Source organism: Aphidius gifuensis, linkage group LG5 (genome assembly GCF_014905175.1).
Source record: "Aphidius gifuensis isolate YNYX2018 linkage group LG5, ASM1490517v1, whole genome shotgun sequence".
Lineage (NCBI taxonomy): Eukaryota > Metazoa > Arthropoda > Insecta > Hymenoptera > Braconidae > Aphidius > Aphidius gifuensis.
Genome location: NC_057792.1, coordinates 8,639,827 through 8,657,435, shown reverse-complemented (window position 1 = coordinate 8,657,435; position 17,609 = coordinate 8,639,827). Strand labels below are relative to the sequence as shown.

Sequence of the window (17,609 nt, the reverse complement as noted above, 5' to 3'; positions counted from 1 at the left end):
ATATTATTTCCTTAAAACATAATTCTTTGGCAACATTAATTTCTTAGCTACATCTTTTCCTTAGCTACTGCTTTTCCTTGGACATTTTTATTTATTAAATAAATAACATACATGTAATTTTATTTTTGAAAAATAAATATGTCCAGTAAATAGCTAAAAAAAAGATGTAGCTAAGAAATTAATGTTATCAAAGAATTGTGTTTTAAGGAAATAATGTTGCTCAAAATATAATTTTTTTGGCAACTGTAATTCCTTAGCTACATCTTTTCTTTAGCTACTGCTTGTCCTTAGTATTCCAATTATTTACTAAATAAATTGCATGGATTTTATTTTTTTTATTATTTGACGAGATGTGTTTTTTTTTTTTTTCGTTCAAATATATATACACAATGCGATACCATCTACCATCCTGGTCATTATGGTAGATGGTATGCAGTCATGCAGACCCTCGAGGATGGTATCGATACCATAATTATTTATCCCATGCGCAGAGACCGATTTTTGCGTTTGGGTGAAAAGAGGGGAGAATGTAGATAATAAGACAATAATATCTTCAATATCGACCCGAACTATGCTACTGACTGATTTATATTATAATTTGAAATGTGATTAATATTTTTTATTTTTATTTATTTATTTAATATCGTATGATAAATAGTAAGCTATGAGAAAAATGTCTATGGAAAAGATGTAGCCACATGTTAATTAATAGAAAATTAATTTTGCCAAAGAAATTAACATATAGGCAACATTCTTTCCTTAGCTAATACTTTTCCCATAGCTGTTTATTAATTCAAATAAATAAATGGTCATAGGAAAAAAGGTAGCTAAGGAAAGGAAGTTGTCACATGTTAATTGATGCGAAATTAATTTTACCAAAGAAATAAATATGCAGGCAACATTCTTTCCTTAGCTATGATTTTTCCCATAGCTTTTTATTAATTTAAAAAAATAAATGGTCATAGGAAAAATGGTAGCTAAGGAAAGGAAGTTGTCACATGTTAATTTATACGAAATTAATTTTGCCAAAGAAATAAATATATATATTTTCCTTGGACATTTTTATTTTTTTAAAATAAAAATACATGTATTTTATCTATTTAATAAATAAAAATGTCCAAGGAAAAGCAGTAGCTAAGGAATTAATGTGACTAAGGAATTATTTCCTTGAGACATAATTTTTTGGCAACATTAATTCCTTAACCACATCTTTTCCTTAGCTACTGCTTTTCTTTGGACATTTTTATTTATTAAATAGATAAAGCACATGTATTTTTATTAAAAAAAAATAAAAATGTCCAAGGAAAAGCAGTAGCTAAGGAAAAGATGAAGCTAAGGAATTAATGTTGCCAAAAAATTATGTCTCAAGGAAATAATTCCTTAGTCACATAAATTTCCTTAGCTACTGCTTTACCTTGGACATTTTTTATTTATTTTATAAATAAAATACATGTAAATTTATTTTTTAAAAATACAAATGTCCAAGGAAAAGATGTAGCTAAGGAAAAGATGTTTTTTACATGTTTATTTTTTTTAGCTGAATTAATTTTTTATAAAATAATATGTGGCTACATTCTTTTCTTAGACCTTTTTTCTATAGCTTATTATTCATTTAAATTAAACAATTACCTAAATATAGTTATTACAATCATCAAAAAAAAATTCAATTTAGCGGGTAAGAAAGAATCGCGACAGATAACGTAGAAATAAACCGATTTACCATCTCAATACAATATGGCGGGCTATACTTATACTCACTAGACTCAGTCTAGGGTCCCTTATGGCAAATAAGCCCACATAAAAATACATGTAGTGCTATACCCCTGCGGCAGAAGATCGAGAGAAACCATATGCACATGCGCGAATATGGAAGCACACAAAGGCAAATTGTATATCTGTGTGAACAGCTTCATTCCCCCACTCACAATTCTTGTACACACAGACATACAATTTGTCTCTGCTTGCGTCAATATTCGCGCATGCGCATAACATACTTCATGAACTTCTGACGGTTTCACTCTACTCCTTTTTAGCCATAATCAAAGTGGATCCATAAAAATTAAAAATTTCCCTAGGAATCCTTAAAAAATAACCAGTCTCTTGTATACTCTTTTTTACACCTTTCTATGTATGTACTAGTGTTGGGTAGGTAAGATACCTTGGTATCTTACATGGGTAAGATACCATGTAAGATACTGTATCTTACATCATTGGTTTCATACATCAAGGTATCTTACACTGCGTTCCTAGCGACTCCTATGATTTTTTAGTGGAACCTTCATGCCACAATTTTTTTTTTATTCGATAAATACATGTCATTTATTTATTAAATAAATAAAAATCCCAAGAACAAGCAGTAGCTAAGGAAAAGATATAGCTAAGGAATTACAGTTGCTGGAGTGGGTATAAGGAATTATTTTTTGAGCAACTGTAATTCCTTAGCCACGCATCTTTTCCTTAGCTACTGCTTTTCCTTGGACATTTTGATTTATTTTATGAATAAAATACATGTAAATTTACTTTTTAAAAATACATGTAAATTTATTTTTTAAAAATACAAATGTCCAAGGAAAAGCAGTAGCTAAGGAAAAGATGTAGCTAAGGAATTGAGGTTGCCAAAGAATTATGAAAATAAATATTTGCTGAAAATATAATTCTTTGGCAACCTTAATCACCAACTACATCTAATAACCACTGATTTTCCTTGGACATTTTTATTTATTTTATGAATAAAATACATGTAAATTTATTTTTTAAAAATACAAATGTCCAAGGAAAAGCAGTAGCTAAGGAAAAGCAGTATCATACATTGTATCATACAGTATGATACATCTCCAAAATTTTTTTTTTGTTTATAAATTTTACAAGTTTTTTTTATATTTTTCATTAATTTTTTTATAAAAAAAATACAAATTTATTGATAATAAAGTACATTATAATGTTTAAACAATTTTAAACAATAAAAAATGAACAAATTAGGCACCTCTCAATTCGGTGTCGAAAGCCTGTCGAAAGGCGGTCGAAATGCTGTCGAAACGCGATCGAAACGGTGTCGAGACAGAGTCAACCGGTATATAGTGATATAAAATTGAAAAAAAATTATTTTGGCGATTGTTTATACTTTAAATGCTTAATTATACTGTTTTATTATGTTTTTTACATGCAATTGTTATTAACAATCAATTTAAAAATTATAAACAAAAAAAAATTTTTTTTTTTAAATTTTTTTATATTTTCTATTATTTTTTTATAAAAAAAATGCAAATTTATCATTAATAAAGTCCATTATACTGTTTAAACAATTTAAAACAATGAAAAATGAATAAATTAGACAGCTCTCAATTCGGTGTCGAAAGCCTGTCGATTTAGTGACAAAATATCTCGGTAATGATGACCGAGTCAATTACCGATGAATGGTCTGAGGCTCGACAGCTTTTTGACTCCAGGGGTGCGTTCCGTAGGGGGACCGCGGTCCTTTTTGGCCATAATCAGAGTGGATCCATAAAAATTAAAAATCTCCCTAGGAATCTCTAAAAAACAACCAGTCTCATGTATACTCTTTTTTTACACCTTTCTATGTATGTATTGTTAATGTTGTGATGTGGTGCTTACTGAATTTTGTACTGAATAAAATTATTAAAACAATAAATTTGTTAATAACAGTTAACAAAAAGAAAAGAAAAATTCCACTTCAAACACATTATATATTGACTGATGTAATGTTCTTGTTGAAAATGAACAGCAACATCAGCCAGTTTAAGATCTTGAAAGATAACAAAAATATAAGTGCTGTCCTAACCTTACATTTGAGTTATGATAGGTTTTGAAGCATTAACTTTGAAAAGAAATAAAATTTACAGTCTAAATAATTGAGATAACAACAATATACACCTACTATTTTAATTGACAATTTTTTTTTTGATGCCAAATTATTTTTTTCTTTATAATATGTTAATCATATTTTTCGGTGTTTACGTTTGCTTATGTTTGTTTACGTTTTCTAATACATAGCAGTGCTGACACTACAACGAAATTAAATTCACCATGATAAACCACGCCTATTTTCGGTAGACCGCGGTCCTCTACGGAACGCACCCCAGTAGATATTCGAATCCTTTCAACCTAACCTCTCTACCGTATGTAATTTAAACTCTTATTTAATATTAAATACATATACTAGTCAAGGTTTTCTTCAGTTTAAGTTGTTGTCATTATAATCTTATATTTATTTTATATTTTTCCAATTCATTTTGATTATCCGGCGCTCGTGGATTACGTTTTATATATGCTGTCGAATGGCTGTCAAATCGCTGTCGACTGAGTGCTACATTGGAGAGTCGAATCCCGATCGAATAGGTGTCGACGCATCCGCTAGGGTAGCTCACAAAAAAAAAAATAATAAATACAGTAATTATGAGATTATAATCACACAGATAATTTAACATTATTCAATATCACAAATATATTTTCCCTGCACCCGTATTCACAGGGCATTACAATTTAGGGCTTTTTTTCTCCACTGGCGGCACTTGTGAGCTTTTGTATGTGAAATCAATAAGAATAAAAATTTGAACCAATTTTTCAAATAAGTCATAGGGGCAGCGTTCTTTCGTCAATTTTTTTTTAGCGCATCATGACCACGCATTTGCGCAAAGGTGAAAAAGCACGTGAGTTTTCAAGTGTTTGTAAGTGTGTGTAACGCACACACATATACTTTAAAAATTTTACTTGATTCCTTTACTTCTGCGCAACTGCGCGGTCAGAATGCGTGAAAAAAAACTGGCCGAAGAACGCAGCCAATAGGTGCTTTCTTTTGGGTGTTTATTTTTTTTCCTGTTTATTTTCGCGCATGCGCAGTCAGCAAAAAGTCAGTTTGCAACAGCGTAGGACATTAGGGGCTGAATGAGCCATGTTTTAATTCTTATTTTTGAAAAATTATTTGTTCGACGCCTCTGTTCTCTCAACAAGTTTGCATGACAGGCGCATGTGCATGATCATGCGCATGAAAGTGAAAAAAAATAAATACACAAAAGAAAGCACCTAATATTAACTGTTAAATTATTTTCTCGTATAATGTTTTAATTCTAATAAAATTTTTTATACACGTGTACGTTGATGAATTTATTTATTATTTATCGTGTAATAAAAAAAAACAATTTGACAGCTGTGTACAGTAATGTGAGTGAGAGTTTAATAAATGATTTAATAGCCCAGATAACCACTTACCAGTAATCTACTGATAGCTACCGGTAATTTTCGTTGGAAATCTACTAGTAAGACCTACCAGTAGTCTACTGGTAGATTACTAGTAGGACATACCGGAAAGACTTACCAATAATCTACCGGTAGTTTACTGGTAGTTTTTGCCAGTCAATTAATTCACAGTTTGAAAAATAATAAGTTGCTATTAAATGTATCAATAATTGTTATATTACTTTTATATTACCAGAACTAAATCCATTGAATTTTTTTTTTATTTCAAATTTCATACAAATGAAATTAATGCAATTTATTTTAAGAAAGAAAATCCGAAAAAAAAGCTAAGGAAAGAAGTAGCAACAGATCTGGCCAGAAAAATTATGTTTTAGGCAACATTAATTCCTTAGCCACATTCTTTCCTTAGCTACTACTTTTCCTCAGACATTTTTATCTTTTGCAAATTGAATTACATGTATTTTATTTATTTAATAAATAAATATATATAGAACAATCAGTAGCTGAGAAAAAAATGTAGCAAAGGAATTAAAGTTGCTTACAAAATAAGTTTTCTGGCCACATTAATTTCTTAGCTACTGCTTTTCCTTGGGATTTTTATTTATTTTAATCATAAAATACATGTAAATTTTTTTTTTTTAAATAAAAATGTCCAAGGAAAAGCAGTAGCTAAGAAAAAGATGTAGCTAAGGAATTGAGGTTGCCAAAAAATTATCTTTGGAGAAAATAATGTTGCTTAGAATGTAATCCTTTGGCAACGTCAATTCCTTAGCTACATTTTTCCCTTAGCTACTGCTTTTCCTTCGACATTTTTATTTTAAAAAAATAAATTTACATGTATTCATTCATGTTGTATTTTATTCATGAAATAAATAAAAATGTCCAAGAAAAAGCAGTAGCTAAGAAAAAGATGTAGCTAAGGGATTGAAGTTGCCAAAGAATTATGTTTTAAGGAAATGATGTTGCTTAAAATATAATTCTTTGGCAACCTCAATTCCTTAGCTACATTTTTTCTGTAGCTACTACTTTTTCTTAGACATTTTTATCTTTTAAAAATTAAATTATATGTATTTTATTTTTCAAATATTTATAAATATATATAGGACAAGCAGTAGCTAAGGAGAAAATGTAGCTCAAGAATCAATGTGGCTCAGCTTAGCTACATCTTTTTCTAGGACATTTTTGTTTTAAAAAATATAAATTTTCTCAGCTGCATTTATACTTTAGCTGTATGCCGTAAAATATTAATTTATTCAATAATATAATTACAAGCAAGCGTGTTATTTATTACAGCAAATACTCTAATTCTGAGGCTTTCGGGTTTATCAAAATAATTTACCAGTAATCTACCAGTAGACTACTGGTAGTTCTTACCAGTAATTTTGTACTGGAATTCTACTGGTAGATTACTGGTAGTTCCTACCAGTAATTTGTAACTGAAATTTTACTGGTAGATTACTGGTAGTTCCTACCGGTAGTATCTACCAGTAGAATTCCAGTAATATACTGGTTTGAAATTAGTGGTAGGAGCTACCAGTTACCTACCAGCACCCGTATTCAGAGGATGTTCTCATTAGGGCTTTTTTTTTCCGATGGTGGCGCTTGTGAACTTTTTATATAGATTTTACATGGAAAAGCTTCACAAGCGCCACCATCGGAACCTAAAAAACATCTCTGAATCCGGGAATACAGCTGAATGAGATGATTCGCATTCGCGTCGTGAGTCGCTCGGCACTGACGCAGGCACTTGCGACTTTTCTAAAACGAAGACGCAGAATGCTTGCGGCTTGACGCAGAGCCCGCGACACCACCTTCCGTCTTTTTCAAAATAATAATCCGCCATTGTTGTTGACATATTTATTATTTGAGGGTTAGGTTGTTGCACAATATGTAAACAAATAAATATATGTCAACAACAATGGCGGATTATTATTTCGAAAAAGACGCAAGGTGGTGTCGCGGGCTCTGCGTCAAGCCGCAAGCATTCTGCGTCTTCGTTTTAGAAAAGTCGCAAGTGCCTGCGTCAGTGCCGAGCGACTCACGACGCGAATGCGAATTATCCTTTACCGGTAAGCTACCAGTAGATTACCGGTAGCAAATCGTCCTACCAGTTGTGGTTATCAGCACCCAGATAACCACATACTGGTATGATACCGGTATATAAGTGGTAGAAAAGTAGTATTATACAACCGGCATAAACAGGTATTATAGCGGTATACTGTACTGTCACAGCGTACCAGTAAAATACTGGTAAAATCTCAGACTTTTTATGACAAGCTGTCTACGGAATGTTTACTGGTATGATGCCGGTATTTTACTAATATATATAGAGTAAAAATAATACTAGCAAATACTGGTGTTTTACGGGTACTTTGTTAACGATATAGTCTAAATTTATAATAAATAATTTGTGATTTATCAAAAAGGAAATTCTATCAATTATATCAATAAGAAAAAGTCCAAGGGAAAGCAGTAGCTAAGAAAAGGTGTAAGGCTAAAGAATTACAGTTGTAGGTGTAGGTGTAGGTTATAGGTGTAGCGAAAGAAAAGATGTAGCTAAAGAATGACAGTTGCCAAAAAAATTATGTTTTAAGCAACATTAATTTCTCAGCTGCAACTTTTCCTTAGCTACTGCTTGTCCTTGGTATATTTTATTTATTCAATTAATAAAATACATGTAGTTTCAATTTAAGTGAATGAAAATCCCCGAAAAAGAGCAGTAGCTAAGGAGAAGATGCAGCTAAGGAATTAATGATTCTTGAAACATAAGTTTTCTGGCCACCGTAATTCCTTAGCTAAATTTGTTCCTTAGCTACTGCTTTTCTTTAGACATTATTATTTTTTTTGAATACAATGACATGTATTTTATTTATTGAATAAATAAAAAATACCAAAAATACAATATGACGCTAAAGCTGGCGTCCGAGCTGGCGTCTGAATCAGGGGCGTAAAAGAACCGGTGCCCCGAACTGAAACTTTTTTTGTTTTTTTTCTAGACTTTGTTAGGGTTTCACGTAACAATAGGTGCTTTCTTTTGTGTATTTATTTTTTTTCCTGTTTATTTTCGCGCATGCGCAATTAAATGCGCAGTCAGCCAAAAGCCAGTTTGCAACAGCGTAGGACATTAGGGGCTGGATCAGCCATGTTTTAATTCTTATTTTTGAAAAATTATTGGTTCGACGCCACTGTTCTCTCAACAAGTTTCCATGACAGGCGCATGTGCATGATCATGCGCATGAAAGTGAAAAAAAATAAATACACAAAAAAAAGCACCTTATGCAAAATCGATTTCCCTTAAAGTACCCTAATGAGTTTAGGCACTGTAAACCATATTCTGAGTAGTAAAAATAAGATGACGCTAAAGCTGGCCGCCACTCTGGCCGCCAAACGCTGGATAGTCAGGGACGTATAGGGGCCCCGTGCTTACAATACCGAAAATTGCTTCGTTCTCATGTTTCACTACTTAATCTATTATCTAAATCATAAACGAAGTAGATAAAACCTGGAAATACATTATTTACCCTCAGCATAGCGTTTAAGGGGGTAAAAAAAAGGTGAAAACGCGTATACCGGTAAATTAATTTTTAAACTACTTTTGAACGAAAATTGGACTGAACCATTATTTTCAAATTAGTATTGAAACAATACAAAGCTAGATAAAAAAAATCAACCCTTAACATAGCGTTTTAGGGGGCAAAAGGGGGGTAAACACGAGAAATTTTTTGAAAATAATTTTTTTAACTACTTTAAAACGAAAATTGGACCAAACGGTTATCATCTAAATCAATATTAGAACAATACAAAGCTAGAAAGAAAAAATTAACCCCCAACATAGCGGGGCCAGGGGGGACGGAAACTTTAATTATTTTTCTTACTAACTTTAAAATAAAAATTGGGGCATGAAAATATTATCTAAATTCAAAGTCCACTAATAAAAAGTTAAAAAAAAAATTACGACCCTTAACATAGCGTTTTAGGGGGTGAAAAAGGCAAAAAACGCGGATTCTAGACAATTTAATTTTTTTTTCTATCTTAAAATCAAAATTGGGACATGAAAATATTATCTAAATTCAAAGTCGACTGATTAAAAGCTAAAAAAGAAATATCAATCCCCAACATAGCGTTTTAGGGGGTGGTAAGGGGGATTAAAACTTTAAGTATTTTTTTTACTTACTTTAAAATGAAAATTGGGGCATGAAAATATTTTCTAAATTAAAAGTCAACTAATTAAAAGATAAAAAAAAATATCAACCACTAACATAACGTTTTAGGGGGTAGTAGAGGGGTTGGAACCATTAATTATTTTTTTTACATACTTTAAAATGGAAATTGGGGCAAAAAATTATTATCTTGATTGATATGGGACTAATAAAAAGCTAGGAAAAAAATTTTAACCCTCAACATAGCGTTTTAGGGGGTGGTAGGGGGAACTAAAACTTTAATTATTTTTTTTACTTACTTTAAAAAAAAAATTGGACCAAACGGTTATTATCTAAATTAATATTAGAGCAATAGAAAGCTAGAAAAAGAAAATCAACCCCCAACATAGCGTTTTAGGGGGGCCAGGGGGGACGGAAACTTTAATAATTTTTTTTACTAACTTTAAAATAAAAATTGGGGCATGAAAATATTATCTAAATTCAAAGTCCACTAATAAAAAGCTAAAAAAAAAATTACGACCCTTAACATAGCGTTTTAGGGGGTGAAAAGGGGTGAAAAAGCGGATTCTAGACAATTTAATTTTTTTTTCTATCTTAAACTCAAAATTAATCCATGAAAATATCATGTAAAATGATAGTCGACTAATTAAAAGCTAAAAAAAAAATATCAACCGCCAACATAGCGTTTGAGGGGGTGGTAGGGGGAATTAAAACTTTAAGTATTTTTTTTACTTACTTTAAAATGAAAATTGGGGCATGAAAATATTTTCTAAATTAGAAGTCAATTAATTAAAAGCTAAGAAAAAAACTACGACCCTTAACATGGCGTTTTAGGGAGTGAAGAGGGATGAAAACGCGGATTCTAGACAATTTATTTTTTTTTTCTATCCTAAAATCAAAATTGGGACATGAAAATATTATCTAAATTCAAAGTCGACTGATTAAAAGCTAAAAAAAAAATATCAACCCCCAACATAGCGTTTTAGGGGGTGGTAAGGGGGATTAAAACTTTAATTATTTTTTTTACTTACTTTAAAATAAAAATTGGGGCATGAAAATATTTTCTAAATTAAAAGTCAACTAATTAAAAGATAAAAAAAAATATCAACCACTAACATAACGTTTTAGGGGGTAGTAGAGGGGTTGGAACCATTAATTATTTTTTTTACATACTTTAAAATGGAAATTGGGGCAAAAAATTATTATCTTGATTGATATGGGACTAATCAAAAGCTAGGAAAAAAATTTTAACCCTCAACATAGCGTTTTAGGGGGTGGTAGGGGGAACTAAAACTTTAATTATTTTTTTTACTTACTTTAAAAAGAAAATTGGACCAAACGGTTATCATCTAAATTAATATTAGAACAATAGAAAGCTAGAAAAAAAAAATCAACCCCCAACATAGCGTTTTAGGGGGTGGTAAGGGGGATTAAAACTTTAATTATTTTTTTTACTTACTTTGAAATGAAAATTGGGTCATGAAAATATTTTCTAAATTAAAAGTCAACTAATTAAAAGATAAAAAAAAAATATCAACCACTAACATAACGTTTTAGGGGGTAGTAGAGGGGATGGAGCCTTTTTTTACATACTTTAAAATGAAAATTGGGGCAAAAATTTATTATCTTAATTGATATGGGACTAAAAAAAAGCTCTTTATTGTCCCTATATTAACTTGAATAAATACGGCTTGGTCCAATTTCGATTTTAAAATAGAAAAAAAAAATAAATTGTCGAAAGTCCGCGTTTTCACCCCTTTTCACCCCCTATTCATTTAGATAATAATTTTCTGCTTTAATTTTCATTTAAAAATAAAAAAAAAATAAATTGTCTGAAATCTGCGTTTTTACTCCTTTTTATCCTCTAAAACGCTATGTTAGGGGTCGAAATTTTTTTTTTAGCTTTTTATTACTTCCATATTGATTTTAATAATACTTTTTTGCCTCAATTTCTATTTTAAAGTTAGTAAAAAAATGATTAAAGTTTCCGTCCCCCCTGGCCCCCTCTAATACGCTATGTTGGCGGTTGATATTTTTTTTATTGCTTTTAAACAGTCGACTATTAATTTACATAATATTTTTATGCCCGAATTTTGATTTTAAGATAGAAAAAAAAATTAAATTGTCTAGAATCCGCGTTTTCAGCCCTTTTCACCCCCTAAAACGCTATGTTAAGGGTCGTAGTTTTTTTCTTAGCTTTTAATTAATTAACTTCTAATTTAGAAAATATTTTCATGCCCCAATTGTCATTTTAAAGTAAGTAAAAAAAATACTTAAAGTTTTAATCCCCCCTACCACCCTCTCAAACGCTATGTTGGGGGTTGATATTTTTTTTTTAGCTTTTAATTAGCCGACTATTATTTTACATAATATTTTCATGGATTAATTTTGAGTTTAAGATAGAAAAAAAAATTAAATTGTCTAGAATCCGCTTCACCCCCTTGCTATGTTAAAATCATGTAAATTTTAGCTTTTTTTTAAATGGAAGACTGAGCATAGAGTTTAAATAATATTCATTTTAAAAGATAGAAAAAAATTAAATTGTCTAGAATCCGCGTTTTCACCCTTTCACCCTAAAACGCTATGTTAAGGGTCGTAATTTTTTTTTTAGCTTTTCATTAGTGGACTTTGAGTTTAGATAATATTTTCATGCTTAATTTTATTTAAAGTTAGTAAAAAAAATATTAAAGTTTCCGTCCCCTGGCCCCTAAAACGCTATGTTGGGGTTGTAATTATTTTAGCTTTTATTAGTTGACTTTAATTTAGAAAATATTTTCATGCTCCAATTTCATTTTAAAGAATAAAATAATTAAAGTTTCCGTCCCCTGGCCCCTAAAACGCTATGTTGGGGTTGATATTTTTACTTTCAATCACTCGACTATTGATTTACATAATATTTTCATGCCCCAATTTTGATTTTAAGATAGAAAAATTAAATTGTCTAGAATCCGCGGTTTCTCCTTTTTCACCCTAAAAACGCTATGTTAAGGGTCGTAATTTTTTTTTTAGCTTTTTATTAGTGGACTTTGAGTTTAGATAATATTTTTCATCATTTTAAGATAGAAAAAAAAAAAATAAGTAATGTCCGCGTTTTCACTTTACAAAATATATGTTAAGGTAAACTATTTTATTAGTGGACTTTGAATTTAGATAATATTTTCATGTCTCAATTTTCATTTTTTTGTTAGTAAAAATAATAATGTTTCCGTCCCCTGGCCTACGCTATGTTGGGGGTTGATATTTTTTTTTTAGCTTTCAATTAGTTGACTCTTAATTCAGATAATATTAAACAGGCCCAATTTTGTTGAATAACAAAAAAAAAAAAAAAAATAAGCGCAGGGCACCCGACACACCATATGTTTTCAGGTCCAATTTACGTTTGGTGGCCAGAGTGGCGGATAGCTTCAGCGTCATAAAATAAGAAAAAGGATATCTTAGTAAAAATAAAGAAAAATTAATTTATCCGAAAATACTCGTAGCTACCTCGAAATTTTTTTACCGTAGATTTACCGATGTAGAGGGATGAAATTTTGGTAGGGGGTTAGAATTACATCGATAACAATTACGGTAAAAAAATTTTAAGGTAGCTACGAGTAGTTTCGGAGAAATAAATTTTTTTTTGTTTTTATTAAAACGTGTACCTTAATTTTACCCCCCACAACACGACGTGGATCCTAACCCCCTACAAGAATTTCATCTCTCTACGTCGTGTTTTAGGGGGTGAAATTAAGGTACACTCTATATTTATACAAAAAAAAGTAATTTCTCCGAACCTACGCGTAGCTACCTCGAAATTTTTTTTCCGAAATTATTATCGATGTAATTTTAAGCACCTACAAAAATTTCATTCCTCTACGTCGTGTTCTGCGGGGTGAAATTAAGGTACACGTTCTGATATAAATAGAAAAAAAAAAATTTCGCAGAAACTACTCGTAGCTACCTCGAAATTTTTTTACCGTAATTGTTATCGATGTAATTCTAACCCCCTACAAAAATTTCATCCTTCTACGTCGTGTTCTAGGGGGGTGAAATTAAGGTAAACACTATATTTATACAAAAATTTTGAGGTAGCTACCGGTAGTTTCGGAGAGTCTAATTTTTTTTGTATAAATATAGTGTGTACCTTAATTTCACTAAACTGACGTAGAAAGAATAAATTTACAGGGGAATTTACATCGATAATAATTACGGAAAAAAAATTTCGAGGTAGCTACGAGTACGCTAGCTATAATCACGCTAAAAGAACGCTATCCTTAGCGTCTATACAAAGGACAGGTATTATACCGTTATGATACTGGTATTCTATACCGCTACAGTGTACCGGTATTTTATAGGTAAATTTCTTCTCTTTTATTCTCTGCAACATCTTGGTAATATGTACTGGTATTTCACCGGCAATATAGCTTTACTAGTTCCTAGTATATTATACCAGTATTGTACTAGTATTATACTAGTAGTAAAATCCACTGCCATTTTGTAATATTCTGTACCAGTAAGATACCGGTATATAGCTGATACAAATTCCTAGCGGTACGCAGTGGTTATCTGGGGCACCCGTATTCACGGGGCAAAATTGTTCTCATTAGGGCTTTTTTTTTCCGCTGATGGCGCTTGACAAAATTTTTTTTATATAGATTTCATATAGAAAGGCTTCACAAACGCCACCATCGGAAAAAAAACGCCCTAATGAGAACATCCTCTGAATACGGGTGCTGGGAGTTCATTTTATAAAAAAAGAGGGCAGTTTCAACTATTATACACTTTATGTAGTATGATACGTATCATACGTATGATTGTATGATATCCCGAAAATCGTCGAATTACGATGTACCCATCATTGAATGGGACATGTAACATTTTTTCGTGCAAGATCTTGCTGCAAAAACTTGCCGGAGATTTCTATAGCGTGGAGACACCGCTTAAATAATCATAAATACATAAATGCATAAATAATGATCTGGTGCATAACGGGTCATGGTGTGGCGCTGAGGGGGCCACTGGGGGCCATTTTAGATTTCATAGAGAGCCAAAAGAGCTAAATTTGAATAACTAAAAAAACAACAATAAAATTTTTTTTAATACAAACAATGTTTATTTATTAATAAAAAATGTATACTTTTCACATAAAAAAATGTATTTTAAATAGAAAAATTTTTAAAATACTACTATATGTATTTTTTTATTACGAGTATTCATTGGTATTTTATATGTTGAAGAGCTCGGTCAAACATTTTAAATACTTCAAGGACATCTTCATGTGATTCAATTTCAGGTGTTGTTGAATTCGTTTGATACATATTTTTGTTGAAGCGATCAAGCATGTCTTTTGTTGGCTTGTAACTCATGCAACAAACTTGATTAACAATTATATGCATCTTGATGCGAATAAGTGCTACGAGCAACAACATTTGCTTCCTGTTTCTTATTTTTGTTTTCACAGCTGCCATAATACTGAATACTCTTTCAACTTCAGCATTGTTGATGGGGAGAGAAAGAGCTCTCAGTGCAAACTTTGCTATATCTTTAAAGGTTCTTTCACCATTGGCCGTCTTCATCTCCCAGACTGCAATCCAAAAGTCAATAACTTCAGTAGATTCATCAATATCTGAAGAAATATCATCGAATCTGAGAGTACGTAAATGACGCCATTGTGACTCAATGTCACCTTCATTAATATTTCCACCAGCCAATTCCCAAGGTAAATCTGTTACTGGTATATGGCTTTGTGAGAGACATATTATTGGTGAAAAGTACTTGATCTTTTCAATGACACTCAGATTTTGTGGAAGTCTATTTTTAATCTCTTTACATAAACGAATAATAAAGGCTGATGCTCTTTTTTTTAATGTTATTAAGTTGTCAGTGGATATAAAATATTTGTTTGGTAGCACAAGTTGTTTTTCTTCGACAAGTTTTTCAAATTTTCTTCCAAAATCCATTGAATCAAGAGGAAGCAAAGAACAACCAAACTCTTCCTTTGATTTTTCAATTGCTCTTTCTATTGCATCGAGATCAGCTTGATCCAACACTGTTAAATTACTTTCTGATAAATTTGAAAATCTCCTTAAAAAAGATGGCTTGAACACACGTCTAGCATTAGACACCAGCAGCATACAAAGATCTGCATATAATTTTGTTATATCTGCATTGTGTTTTTGAAAAGCTAGGTTTATACTATGAAGATCTTCCAAGCTTTCATCTAAAAATGTCAGATACAAATGATTTAAATGGTCATTGTACATATCTGCTAGTAACATAGCTGTATAACATTTTTTATAATCTGGTTGTTCATGAACATGGTTGAAAAATCCTCCAAGAGTCTCATATTGGTTTAAAATAATAGCATTTGCTGAGTAAATTTGCTGTGTTGTTGATAAAGAAACTAACTTTTTAGGCTTGTTGCCATCATGACGATTTGCATAATAAGACTCATACATTGCCAAACGTAAACCACTGTGAGCAAACCAATTGTTAGTTTCTCGTAACATAAACATTAAATTTGATGGTAACTCATCAATTGCATAACCTGCACATTTGTCAATTGAATGATAAGTATATTTAATCAATTGCAAGCTTGATACTTTCTTCTTCAATAAAGTGTAAAGACTGTGACTATTTCCACACAAGTTTTCTGCTCCATCAGTGCTGATTCCAATTAAATTTTCAATTTTAAGACCAATGTCTTCTAAAAATTTGCAAAATACATCATATAATTCAACAGCTGTTGTTTCAGTAACTTGACTAAATCCAAGATAGTTAGTCAAGATTTTCTTGTTCTTGATACTGAAATATCTAATGCAGTATGTCATGAATTTATTAGTGGAATCATCAGTTGACTGATCGTCTAAAATTATTGAAAAATCTTGCTCTCCAATATCATCAATAAGCTCTTTTAGAAACCCTGGAGCTATTACATTTTCAATTAGCTTCAAAGCTTTTGTACTATGGAGTTGTAATTTTTCAAGTGGTGTGCCTTCACCACATTCAATCAGAATAGCATTTAAATGGTCCAAACTGTTGATTGTACCATGTACAGCAGCATGTAATACCAGACAAATGTTAATTTTACCTTGGTCCGTACCTCGACCAATACCTGAAAAATGTATATATATATATATATTTAAAAATTGATATTATTATGTAGAAAACTATGCAATATTTTACCAAAAGAAGCCAAAGTTTTTTGAGTCCTTGACATGAATGATGGACCTCTTTCTACATGAGCTTGACTGATACCATGACGTTTTAAAGTAGCTGCATGAGGACGAAGTGTTTTTTTACACCACTTGCAATATGCTTCATCAGGCTTGTTGGTCATTGGTGGAGCCTTTGAAATCCATGCTAAATAATGTAATATAGAAATGTCATTGTAATTTTGTTATTTTGTTATAGAATATACAAAAATAAAAATGAAAATACACAAATAAAATCAAGTACTGAGTTACTGAGTAAAAAATAAAAAAATTAATATTGAAAAAACAGTAAGAACTTCTATTGTTTGTTTATGTACAAAAGTATATTAATATAATTTATACATATATATATTTTTAAGAAGATACCCGAATATATGTATACGCTAATGATTACCTTTGAATTCACTGTCACTTTCCCAATTTTTACGGTATAATCTATTATTTGCCTTTGTCATTTTTATGCTATTTTATTTCAAAACAGCTAAATGTTTTTTTTGCTAAATAAAAAATAGTTGAGTGTTCAAAAGTAAATATAATAATAATATAATATAATATAATAGCTAACTGAGTGGATGAGTAATCATTTGTGAATCACGTTTCACGTATCAGTTCATGAAAATATTTATGTGTATTAATGTAAACATTTCCAGTTAGGCGCCAAAAAAAAAAAAAAAAAGTTTATCGACCATCGGAGCCAAGTTGGTGTTATACCCAAAAAGAGCCATCTGGCTTCTCTGTAACAAACCTTCACGGAAAAAAATTTTTAGCTGCAGCAACGAGCTGGATAGCTGTCTCTCCTATCCACGGCTAACTAACCTTTGGATAGTTAGCAGAGGATTGTTATTTTGGCAATCCACATTTGACAGGTTACTATTCTTGTGAAAACAGCGTGCCTACTCGTTACATTAGCTACACTTTGGATAGCTGTGGTAGCTATCCAAAGCCTGCAGTCCAATTCACAGGGCATTACAATTTAGGGCTTTTTTCCTCCACTGACGGCGCTTGTGGAGCTTTTGTATGTGAAAACTATATAAAAAAAATT

The 17,609-nt window shown here is 31.1% G+C and overlaps 1 protein-coding gene across 3 annotated transcripts; it reads right to left on the bottom strand.

Moving 5' to 3' along the window:
- Window positions 1-14,443: 14,443 nt before the first annotated feature.
- LOC122857495 lies at window positions 14,444-17,511 on the bottom strand. Of its 3 annotated transcripts, XM_044159691.1 has the most exons (4): window positions 17,313-17,511; window positions 16,962-17,064; window positions 16,539-16,715; window positions 14,532-16,467 (listed from the first exon to the last, which is right to left on the bottom strand). In XM_044159691.1, the coding sequence occupies exons 2-4, from the start codon at window positions 17,020-17,022 to the stop codon at window positions 14,567-14,569; spliced, it is 2,139 nt and encodes a 712-aa protein (XP_044015626.1). In that variant the 5' UTR covers window positions 17,023-17,064; window positions 17,313-17,511; the 3' UTR covers window positions 14,532-14,566. The 3 variants fall into 3 exon arrangements, with proteins under 3 accessions (XP_044015625.1, XP_044015626.1, XP_044015627.1); XM_044159690.1 differs by lacking the exon at window positions 17,313-17,511 and having other exon boundaries at window positions 14,444-16,467; window positions 16,962-17,241; XM_044159692.1 differs by lacking the exon at window positions 16,962-17,064.
- Window positions 17,512-17,609: the final 98 nt, after the last annotated feature.

What these genes read in the sequence shown, in the direction of transcription:
- LOC122857495 (XM_044159691.1), bottom strand. Translation starts at nt 17,022, where the DNA reads ATGACAAAGGCAAATAATAGATTATACCGTAAAAATTGGGAAAGTGAC. An exon ending in AAGTGACAGTGAATTCAAAG is followed by an intron (nt 16,716 to 16,961) that starts GTAATCATTAGC and finishes TACATTATTTAG; the next exon opens with CATGGATTTCAAAGGCTCCA. An exon ending in AAAAACTTTGGCTTCTTTTG is followed by an intron (nt 16,468 to 16,538) that starts GTAAAATATTGC and finishes TACATTTTTCAG; the next exon opens with GTATTGGTCGAGGTACGGAC.